The sequence below is a fragment of the Sander lucioperca genome, chromosome 3 (genome assembly GCF_008315115.2).
Source record: "Sander lucioperca isolate FBNREF2018 chromosome 3, SLUC_FBN_1.2, whole genome shotgun sequence".
Lineage (NCBI taxonomy): Eukaryota > Metazoa > Chordata > Actinopteri > Perciformes > Percidae > Sander > Sander lucioperca.
Window position 1 is genome coordinate 16,733,133 of NC_050175.1, and position 11,345 is coordinate 16,744,477.

General features: G+C 41.2%; 1 protein-coding gene across 4 annotated transcripts in view; it reads right to left on the reverse strand.

Annotated features, from left to right (window-relative positions):
* Positions 1-11,345, reverse strand: part of cenpf (centromere protein F) — a 37,206-nt gene extending 25,861 nt beyond the window's left edge. For 3 of the 4 annotated variants that reach the window (XM_031314257.2, XM_035999388.1, XM_031314256.2), the window contains exons 1-25: positions 11,216-11,345; positions 10,248-10,423; positions 9,923-10,048; positions 9,227-9,297; positions 8,909-9,039; positions 8,568-8,659; positions 8,220-8,493; positions 7,847-8,049; positions 7,568-7,693; positions 7,335-7,463; positions 7,066-7,188; positions 6,763-6,898; positions 6,543-6,672; positions 6,144-6,423; positions 5,560-5,766; positions 4,771-4,979; positions 4,364-4,493; positions 3,708-3,986; positions 3,003-3,590; positions 2,701-2,874; positions 1,615-2,444; positions 1,265-1,476; positions 1,025-1,163; positions 774-921; positions 438-549 (exon numbers count right to left, since the gene is read on the reverse strand). In XM_031314257.2, the coding sequence (XP_031170117.1) occupies positions 438-549; positions 774-921; positions 1,025-1,163; positions 1,265-1,476; positions 1,615-2,444; positions 2,701-2,874; positions 3,003-3,590; positions 3,708-3,986; positions 4,364-4,493; positions 4,771-4,979; positions 5,560-5,766; positions 6,144-6,423; positions 6,543-6,672; positions 6,763-6,898; positions 7,066-7,188; positions 7,335-7,463; positions 7,568-7,693; positions 7,847-8,049; positions 8,220-8,493; positions 8,568-8,659; positions 8,909-9,039; positions 9,227-9,297; positions 9,923-10,048; positions 10,248-10,409 (5,011 nt within the window). In that variant the 5' untranslated portion in view covers positions 10,410-10,423; positions 11,216-11,345. The remainder of the gene's footprint in view (positions 1-437; positions 550-773; positions 922-1,024; positions 1,164-1,264; positions 1,477-1,614; positions 2,445-2,700; positions 2,875-3,002; positions 3,591-3,707; positions 3,987-4,363; positions 4,494-4,770; positions 4,980-5,559; positions 5,767-6,143; positions 6,424-6,542; positions 6,673-6,762; positions 6,899-7,065; positions 7,189-7,334; positions 7,464-7,567; positions 7,694-7,846; positions 8,050-8,219; positions 8,494-8,567; positions 8,660-8,908; positions 9,040-9,226; positions 9,298-9,922; positions 10,049-10,247; positions 10,424-11,215) is intronic. The other variant, XM_035999387.1, reaches the window with a different exon arrangement.

Below are 11,345 nucleotides of genomic sequence, written 5' to 3' on the forward strand. Positions count from 1 at the left end.
CGATTCAATTCAATATTGATTTTCAGGCTCAAGATTCGATTCAAAATCGATTTTCGATTCAAAAACGATTCTGGATTAAAAAAAACCTGATTCACAGTATGTAAATGTAGTTACTTTTCCCATGTGATTTCAGTAGACGTTTAGATTAGAAGATTTTAAAAAAACAAAATTAGATTTTTGGAATTCTATGAATCAATTTTGAATCGATAGAGCTTGAATCGAGATTCGAATGTGAATCGATTTTTTTCACACCCCTAGTGGATCCCCTTGAAAAGTTGAATTACCATGGTTATTAAAACTAGCAAAAGTAAACTATTAAAGTATTTTTGCAGAAATCATGAGTCTAAAGGTAGCAGCTCAGTGTGAAACAAAGTAAAAAACCCAAGAAAACACTCAGTTATCGAAACTGCAGTCATGAGCACCATTTCATTTCTCACCGGAGGATTCTAACTGTCTGGTCTCGCCAACAGAGGACGACGACAGAGGAAGCTCAGAGATTTCAGATGTTCTATCAAGAGTATCTCTGGGACTACAGCTGTCTTCAGGAAGCTGCAAGAAAGAAGACGAAATTCAAACTGTCAGAATCAAAACTCAAAACAGAATGCTCAAACTTTTGAATGCAAAACATTTCTTTCTAGTAGAGAAATATCAGTAGCAACTATCAAGTTCCCTGATTACATTAATGATCAAATAAATAAATGAAGTGTCCCCCAACTTAAACCCATGAAAGCATCATGACTGAAGGACAGATACACAGTGTAATAGTTTCCTACCTGATCTAAGGATTGCTGTTGGTGTCGCTGCTCCTCGTGACCCCTCGTTTCTTCAACATCAGCCACATGTGCCTCCCTTTCCTCGTCCAGATGTTCCTTGTTCATCTCTTGCTCAACGATGTCCTCCCTAAACGCCAGCTCTGTCTCACTGGCAGGGTTGAGGAGGATTAGATTTATTTATCATGTAATAAAGCACACACAACTCACAAAAGCATATTGTGTATTTGTGCTTAGTATAAAACTCATTGTACCTGAACGCCTCGTCAGACTGGAGGGAAAGTTCACCCAGTTCAGACACAACAGGGCTGAGCTGTTCTTTTACTGGAAGGGACTCGGTATTGGTGCTTGTATCATGTGTTGGCTCTACGTCAGTCTGTCCTGCTGCTTCTGCTGAGGAAACCGTTACGGACAATTCAATATAAATGCATGGATTCCAATTAAAGTAGCAGTGTTTCGTGAAAAACGTTGATCTAGCTTTGGTTTACACTCACCGCCAATATCCTCCTCCTCAGTCTCCATGTGGCTGATTTTTTCGCCTGGGTTCTGGGTTCCCTGTGATTCTGAGAGCTGCTGTATGAGGCTGTGTTGTTGGCCCGCCTGCTCCAGCAGTGAGTCGTACTGCTGCTTGAACACAGTCAGCTCCTTCTGTAAGCCCGCCAACTTCTGGTGCAGTTCTGCCTGCTCTGCCTCAAACCGTTGGCTCCTGTGATCCAACATCAAAGTGATGCTATTACAATTCCAGCTAATATTAATAGTGAACAAAACATTGAATAAACTACAAAAATATACATACTGAAGAATATAACTATAGTGACTCATACAAACTCAGGATGTACTGTACCTCTCTCGGTTCTCCTGATCAGTCCTCTTGTCGCTTATCTCCAGCTGCTCTTTAAGTGAAGCCACCTCTTCTTCATGCCTCTCTACGCTTTCTTGTAACAGAATCTTCTCCGCCGTTACATGATTCACACTAGATTGTAGTTTGGTGTTCTCTTCAGTCAGCTGGTTATAGTTCATTTCCAGCTGAAGCTTTTCCTCAACTACTCGATTCAAGTTAGAGATCAAGTTATTTTTCTCGGACGTTAGCTCACTTAGTTTAGCCTCGAGTTGGACTTTTTCCTCGCTCATCAGATTGAGGGAAACATCTAGTTGGGCTTTCTCCTCGACAACCTGCCTAAGGGTCGATTCAGCTTCTAGTTTCTCTGCAGTCATTTGATCGATATTCTGCTTTTCTTCAGTTAACTGCTGAATGTTGGCCTGCAGTCGTTTGCTCTCCTCAGATAGCTCGTCTAAACTGGCTTCCAGCTGTTTCTTCTCTGCATTTACTTGAATCATTTTAGTTTCTACTTGCTCTTTGTCATCTGTTAGCTGTTTCAAAGTAGTCTCAAGGTTGTTTTTCTCGTGTTGTAATTGGTTAAGATTATTTTCTTTGTCCTCGATTATCTGCCTGAGAGTTGTCTCTAACTTGACATTTTCCTCTGTGGTCTGACTGAGTTTAGACTCTAAAGTAGCAACACTCTCCTCCAGCTGTTGTTGTTTGACAGCGTCCTCTTCCAGACGAGTTATTTCACAGCTCCTCTCCATCAGCTCCTCCCTAGCTGTGACGTACTGTGTCTCCAGCACTGAGTTCTGAGATTGGACCTCCTCTAACCGGCCTTCCAAGACAGAGACCTGAAAAGGTTAAGGGTTGAGATTGAATCCAATCAGGGATGTTTTGCAACGGGAGCTTGTGAAAATGATGCCGAATTGGGCCTGAATTTTAGGTAACTCTAAATAAATCAGGCAGTTATGAGACACATTAAAATTTTAGACTTAAAGAAAAAAGATTTAAAATATTGAGCTCCAAAGGATGATGAAAATGAATCAAGTCTAGCATTTGTGGCACAAAATGATTTGGATAGACTTTTGTGTAAGATGGTGGCTCTACCTGGGCTCTGCTGTCCTCCAGTCTGGCCTCCATGTCAGACATCTGGGTTTGGTTGTGGGCTAGATTAGCCTCCAGTGACTTAATGGTTGCCTTCAGCTCCTCCGCCTGACTGTCAAAAGAGTTCATGGCAGTCTCGTTGTCCTCCAGGTCCATTTGCAGCATCTCCATCTGCACCTTAATGTAAAAAAAAATGACAAGAATAAGGCAAGTTCTTAAAGTAATTACACAACACACACACTTTCCACTCTATGTAAGAAGACTGTAGACATGTAAGGCCAAAAACAAAACCATCAGTAACCAACCTTGATTTTGTTCATGGCAACCATCTTCTCCTTCAGGAGCTCTGAAGTTTTGGACTGATCTGCCTCTGCTTTATTCAGCTTCTCCTTCAGACTCTTTATCGTGTTGTCTCTCTCTTCTAAGCCGTGTGAAGCAGCCGACAGAGTCATCTTCATGGTCTTGATCTCCTCCCGTCGAGAACTTAATTCCATTTTAGCAGCAGACACTGATTTCTTAGTGGCTTCAAGCTTCTCTTTGAGGATATTCTCTTTGTTGAGGAAATTTTCAACCTCCAAAGCACGACTCTCTGACTCTTTGCTCATCTTCTCTGTGAGCTCTTTGACCTCTTTCTCCAAAGTAAAGATCAGACTGATTTTCTCCGTCAGCGTGTTCTCCAAGTTGGACTTGATTTCAATAGTGGAGGAGTGACTCTTCTCAAGAGCTTCTAGATGCTTCTTAAGGTCAGCATTGGACTGGTTGGCCACGTCCAGTTCATTCCTCAAGACTGGAAGCTTCTCTGCTGCATCTTTGCTTATTGTTACCTCTTTTTCTAAGGAAGATATCTGCTCCAGAAGGTTGTTGATCTTCTCAGTATGAGCCTGCTGGAGGTTCTTCATGAGAAATAGATGTAAGTTTATTATTTGTAAGTACAGCCCATGGTAAATACAGTACGAGAAAATAGGTTGAATGAAACATAATCCTAAGTATTTTTAAAAACAATATTTTACCTCAGCCTCTTTCTTTGTCTCTTGAACCGCATTTTCCAGCTTAGCCTTTTGTTTCTCCAGAGACAAAACCTGAGCTTCCGCCTCTCTGAGCTGCTTATCCTTCTCTTCTATGTGGCTCCGAAGATCCTGCAGCTCCTCCTCTAACTGTCTGAGCTCTTCTGATTTCTTCTCATGCATCTTTTTGTGCTCCTCTTCATTGTCTGACAGCGTCTTAATTTGTTTCTGCAGCTCAGCTCCCAGTTGCTCCTGGGCCTTCAGGAACTGATCTGTAGAACTGACCTAATACATGAAGAGAAGATTCAACCAGGGCTTTTATTTTTTAGGACAAAAGTAAGGAATAATACCCAACAGAATGTAAAAGCACAGGTTATAACATTAGCAGAATAGATTTGATTTAATTTAATTTGCCACTGAAATTAGAAATAATCAGTCAAAGACTGTTTTTCTTCTAGCGCCAGATATAACGTTGGGTAAATACGTAAAGACAAATATGTATGAAGATACTTTGATAATAAGATTATGTTGTACCTTATATTGCAATCCATTACAACATCACTAAATACAGCCTCAAAAATGTCCACAAAAGTTGAATTAACTTCAAAAGAAAAGACAATCTGATTTAAAATCAGTTTCTGTTGCATTCCAGTAAAACAAACCTGGTTCTTGGTGAGCAGCAGCTCTTGCTGAGCCTCCTCCAACTGCAGCTTGAGCTGCTCGGCCTCTTCAACCTTTGCTGAAACACTCTCCTCACACTGCTTCAGCAGTGCTGCCTTCTCGTCTGCCAACCTGGTGGAGATCAGACACCAAAGACAGAGAATATGCATGTTAAAAGCAAGCTACAGTTATCGTTCCCCCCAAGGAAACACCGTATTCATAATATACTTGTATCATAAGACACTAAATCAGGCATCCTAAAGAATTTTATTGTTGCTGTATCAATTATCCTCTTAAACCCTGCAATCTCATGTTGCACAGTGACGCAGGGTAATATCAACAGCAGGGCTGTTGTATTGGAAAAGAGTTCATTCAAAATGATTAACTAAACAACAACAAAAACTCCCACCTGGCAGTTTGCTCCTCCTGCTGTGCAGTGGCCTGAGTGATGCTCTCTCTCAGCTGGCTGATCTCTGATTGGCCCAACTCGACCAGCTGGTCTTTGGAGCGAGCCAGGTCGCAGGCTGCCTGGTGTTCGCCCTGCAGCTCTGTGTTGGTCCTCTCAGCCTGCTCTGCTCGAGTCATTTCCTTTTGCAACTGTAACTCCAGCCCTTTGACCTGTTCAAATAAAAGAAGTAAGTTAACAATGGCTATTGATTATACCGCTTTAGGTCCAGGAGGACTATTATGAAAATTAAAATTTGATTCTTAAAAATCGTTTGTGTCTACCTTGTGTGTGCCTGGGCCACTGCACTAAATGCACTGTAGCATATACATGCATACAATAGGCAACAAACAATTGTATAAATATACCTATACAAGTAGTTATGTCTCTCGTTGTATTGGTTTACCCTTTTATGGACATGATGCATAAAAATAGTTCTGAGTAGTTTGAACCTATGTGTTTTTTTAAGAAGGAATTTTTCAACGTCTTTTTGGCCACTTTTGACAGCCTTAAGGCCCAGTCAGATTTTACAGTGTTATTGGGTATCCTGTGATGTTACCAAGACCAACATCAGAATAAAGGTACAGTGCAATTCAATGATGCAGAGAGATTGTTTATCAGCTAATTCCATTACAAAACAGGAAGGAGGGATATCATGTTTTTTTTCCTCCGATTACCACATTCAACATTTCAAAATGAACAATTACTTGAAAGTTATATAAAAACAAAGCAAATAATAATACAATAAATCACCTGTGCTTCAAGCTGAGCCACTTGCACAGCGACATTCTCCAGGTCTTTGGTGTGCTTCCGTCCGGCCTCGGACAGTTTAGACTGGAGCTCGTTGTACTGATGCTCCCTCTCCTCCAACTCTGTGCTCTTGTTGAGGAGTTGTCCCTTCAAGGAATCGATGTGAGCAGACAGACTGGCCTTGTCTCCCTCTGCGCTCGAGAGCTGTTTCTACAATAGTGAGTAGAAATGTGTCAGCCCACAGAATCTCCAAAGCAAAGTGTAATTAATGGCAATAATCAGAATACAACATCCTAGAATGCACTGGGCAACACAGGTTGAAGATTTTCACATTAAAATTGACTTCATTAGGTTTCTTTAACGAAGAAATCTTTTACGATTTTCTGTGCTACCAGGGCCTTGCAAACGTTATTATTCAAAATTAATCATTTGTGAATTCAAAGCAAACCCAACATGTAACAGGTTCTTTCAGTATGCTTGTGCGAACAAGGCTTCAGTAAGCAGGCTTATCAATTTGGATAAACTGTGTGGTATATCCTTCATAATCTATAATATGAGTGAATATATTTGGAAGCACAGCACCTTACCTTAATGTCGTCATTAGCCTCATTCAGCGAGATAAGACTGTTCTCCAAGCTGGCAATTTTGTCAGTGAGGTCTTTTTGCACAGCCTCAGTTTGATTAATTAAGGTCTCCTTTTCTTTCTTCCACTCCAGCAGAGCTTGATGTTCTTGTTTCAGTTCCTTACTGTCATTCTGACTCGCAGCGAGATTGGATTTAAGCTCTTGGCTCTCCTTCTCGATTACTGCCAATCTGTTGGTTAGCTTCTCCGTCTCTTGCTTCTGTTTCTGCAGTTCACTCTGAGATCTACAGTGTAATAAATACATTTACAATGATTGAAGAGCATGTTATGGTATGGTGCGCTTTTTACTCTTTCACAAACTGTGACTGAACATTCTTCTTTTCTACAGTACAACTATGCCTACCTGTCATTTTTGGTCTCTGCATCAGAAAGTGTCTTCTTCAAGATGTCCAGCTCCCGGGCCGCAGCATGAGTCTGCTGCTCCAGTTTAGCCTGAAGTCTCTTCAGCTCCTCCGCCTGCCCTTCTGATTTGGCTGAAGAGCAAAAAGACAAACAAGTTCAAAACAGAGATAACTTCAGATAACTCTCTAAAATACCTGCTGCCATTCCCACAACTAATTTACCTTTGAGGTCATCTAATAATCCCTGGGTGCGTTTGAAGCTCTGGTCTGCGCTCTTCTTCTCATCCTCCAGCTGACACAGACGCCTGCTGCTCTGGTCCAACTGGACAGTCACACTGTTCTTCTCTTTCTGCAGCTCCTGGAGGGGAGAAACACACAGGTGAGAACATGAGTGGAAGCAGTGTGGTAAGTTTTTAGTTGGCTACGAAGGGCTGTTCAGAAAGCTACTGTATATCAGTAGAATTCTAGTTAGTTGTTAATTCACAATCAAGTTTAAGTGGATATTCTACTTAAAAGACAGCCCACCTCCATTTTCTTGCGGAGGTCTTGCTCTTTGGTCTGGCTGGCCTGGAGGCTCTGCTCTGACCTCAGCAGTTTCTGTTTCTGCTCCTCCACCTCCTTCTCCATTTGACTCTTCTGGAAGCACATCTGGAATGGGACAAGAGGAGAGAAGAGTTGAAGATGAGAAGGGAGAAGTAGAAGGGCTTCCAATTTATCCACGTTGATGGCTGCGTGAAGAAAGAACTAATCAGAGTAGAGAAAGGAAGAGTAGAACCGAGATGTTACAAAGTTACCTTCTCCATGTCAGCCTGCAGTACGTTGTGGTCTTTTTTGGACTGTTGGATCTCTTGTGTTAGCTTGGTTCTGGTCTGGTTCAGCTGCTGTTCCAAAGCCTGGTGAGAAGTCTGCAGCTGAGCAAGCTCCTACACAAAATATAACGGAGACAAAAACAACAACGTTTATAATATTTGTTAAAACCTAAACACATCAAAAGGTCTAATGATGTTATGACTCCAGGCTGTTGCACCTTTTGACTGTTTCTCTCTTGGTCCTTGAGTTTCTGCTCCAGGGCTCGTTTGCAGCTCTCAGCGTTGTGCCTTTGACAGCTCATCTCCTCCGAGACTTGTTTCAGCTTCTGCTCAACTGATGAACACTATAAACAAGCAGAATCGTTGTCATTTACACGTTTTCTTATGTTTTTTTAGCCATCTTGCCTACAATAAACTATGTAATCAAGCAGAAATAGAACAAAAACAAAGTTATCCCATATTAATGAAGTCTCTATGCACCAACCATGGAAGCCTACCTTGGCCACAACCTGCTGGTGTCTGTCTGTGGCCTGATTCAGCTCCTGGCTGGTCTTGGCCACGTCTCTGTCCCGTTCATTCAGCTCTTTGCGGGCCTGGTTCAGTTGGGTTTGCAGTTCCTGCAGCTTGGAGGCCTGGCTACGAATTTCCTTATCCTGAGTGGACAGATTCCTTTCCAGCTCTGACACACGGCCACGCAGCTCTGATGAAGAAAAAGTAAAAAAAAATATATATATAATCAAGATATTTAACTCAAAAGGAGCCATTTTTTCAGAGGAAGTAGATGTGCAAAATAAAAGCCCCCCTAATAATTCACGAAGAAGATACCAAACACTAGACAAGATATTAATTCTAAATTTATAAACAGTCCACCTTGGTTGATGGTCTTCAGCTGCTCCATCTGTTGGGAGGATCCACAGGGGCTCTGCACTGCTCTGGAAGAGCTCATCCGCTGGCTGGTTTTAATAGGCGTCTCCTCGTGGGCGTCCCACAGGGACAATCCCCTCCTCTTCAGAGGCGTTTCCATTGCATCTTGAGACTGGCGGCTGTAGGCCTGATCCTGCTGTTGCCATGGGAATATGGAAGATCCAGCTTGGCGGGCAGCAATGTCCTTGTGGCTTACACTGACTGAGGACTGATTCAACAGCTAGAAGAGAAGAGCTAAGTTAACATCACCAACTACAAACAAACCCACTTAATAAATATAAGTAATGTACTCACTTTGACCTGCAGGACTTTGAGTTCAGTCTCCAGCCTTTTCCTTTCTTCTAACTCCTGGCTGTATTTCACCTGAAGCTCATCTAGTCTGTTATCTATGGAACACAAATACAAACATAATGTTAGGGCAAACTGACAAACTTATCCAGAGTCACTCAGATACATATCTTTGGCTCATATACAAAAACCTCAAGTAGATGAGAAGTAGCAATACCACTAACATTTGCATTAATACCAGCCTGACAGGTAAGCATATCGCTGAGGTGCAAATAGAATAATAGCATAAATTTATGAAATACATACAACAGGAACTTGAGACACAGGATAAAAAAAAACTGAAATACCCTGCTGTCCGTAGAATGGGACTGGGGTAGGGAAACTTTTCTGTGGTGTAGTGTAGGGCTGAAGATCAGAGGAGGAGGATGACAATGAGGAGGAGCCAGCAGGCTGCGAACGATCCAGTTCATTTTTGTACCTGAGCAGATGGGAAAACAACAAAGAAAGCATTAACAGTTATTTAAGAGTTAGGGATTTCAGAGCTTTCCATCAGGTCAAATAGTTTATATATGTTAAAAGTGCCTTACACAGTACTTGACAAAGCAACAAGTTACAGGAGCTACTGTACATTGTAAAATATGCATATTAAAAGACACTGAACTCACTTCTTGAGTTCCTGCTCCAGTCGCTCTATTGTCTTCCTAGAGGAGTTCAGCTGACCGTCCAGGTAGCTCACCTAGATTTAGGAAAATGATTCAGTCAAGGTTTTTTTTCTTCCTATACATTTGATTTAAAGAAGAAAAAAAAACCTTGTTTGTTTGCTTCAAGTATCTGTGAAAATATGAATATCGGCTGTTATTATTGATGATCTGATAACTTTGTCCCCTAGCGCTGAATTAGAGATGGTCCGATACCATTTTTTGCTTCCCGATACCGATTCTGATACCTGAACTTGCGTATCGGCCGATACCGAGTGCCGATCCGATACCAGTGTGTCATATATTTTATTATGTTTTAACAACTACTATCCCTGTATGGATGTGATATTATTTCTATCTTTGTTGTCAGTCTGGCTCAGGTTAAACTCTTTGTGAAACATGAACAATGAATGCCACAGAACTTTCTTTTATTCTGCAGTTTGACAGTCAGTTATAACGAAAAAAGAACATAAATAAACTACTTTAACGTAGATTTTATTTAGGGCTTTATTACGTGGTATCGGATCGGTGCATAAACTCCAGTACTTCCCGATACAGATACCAGCGTTTTAGGCAGTATCGGAACATCTCTACGCTGAATACATTTCAAACTAAACCGCTACTGCGGCTGATATTTCTTACTTTCTCACATCAGTAACTGACCTGCTGCTCTTTGACTCCTAGGTCATGGACAGCCTTTTGACGAGCTTTCTCCAGAGAGTCACACGACTCTAGTAACGACTGGTTCTCTCTTTTCAGAGCCGAGGTCTCGGTACGTTCACTGTCCGCCTAGAGAAAGAGAAAAATGGATAATTAATAAACAGATTTCTATAATAAAATTTCTTTGTGTGTATTTTTTTCTGGTAGAATTTCCACTTCTGTTAGGACAATGCAATAGTAATTTCCCCAAGGGATTCAATAGTTTAGTTTATCTACACTCAGTGATGATAATTAATCTATTTTCATTCCATTCCTCTTAAACACTGACCTTTTGTTTCTGTTTTTGCAGGGCAGCCTCTAAGGAGTCCAGCTGAAACTGTTTCTGGTTCCTGTCCTTTTTCAGTTTGTCCAGCTGGACTTCCATCTCCTGGATCTTCTGCAGGGCTTTCGATGGAAGTCCATCCTTCCACTCCTCCACCGCCCAGCTCATGGTTTATAACCTGACTAAACAGACATCAACTTATTTGAAGGAGGGAAACAATACTAATCTGCACACTGACTGAACAGTTCATTAATGACACCGATATGATCAATAAGTAACGTTAGAGTAACTGCTAAGTTCTGTATGTATTAACGTTACGTACCAGATCATGACAACAAATGTTTTTGTCCTAACAACACAACAATGGACAGGGAGAGTTTAGAGGTAATGTTAAATCTCATTTTCCTTCAGCTAGTTCAAATGCCAAATATAAGTACGTTAACGTAACATAAGTTAGCTCACGTTAATCAACTGTATGTAACAAGAAAACGACAACTTTTTGCTTCCTTGACCTGGCGTTGATGCATGACACCTCATTTGTAAAGAGACGATAACTTCAGTTATATATTTGCGTTATCTTTTACCAAAGTGGGGACATTGTGAAGTTAGCTAACGTTAGCTAGCTAGCTAACTACGTTACAGTTCACCGTAGCTAACATAACGTTAATGCTACCGCATTAGTTGCAATGCTATTTAGTAACGCTAGATAAACCCACGTCTGAGATATTAGCTAATTAATTTAGCGTTAATTTAAAGAGGGGCATACACGTAACGTTGGCAGAAATTGTTTCTGTTGTAACGTAACTTGACGTTAACGTAAGATGGGTGAACAAGGTTTTAGCAAACGTTAATTTGATTTTAAACAAAAATCAGCCAATTAACGGGTGGAGATTACTGTGTTGTGAAATGACACGTGTTAACGTTAACTTAAGGCTCAAATGAATCGCTATAAGAGTCAAGATAGCTGCACTTACTTTAGGCGCGATGCTTCTTTATCACACACCAGACTGTTGTTTAGGTTGTTCTCGTTGAAAAATTCAAACTCCACCGGAACAAACCGCAATTCACTCAGCTCTGTGGCCATTGGCTAGTTCTTGTGACGTC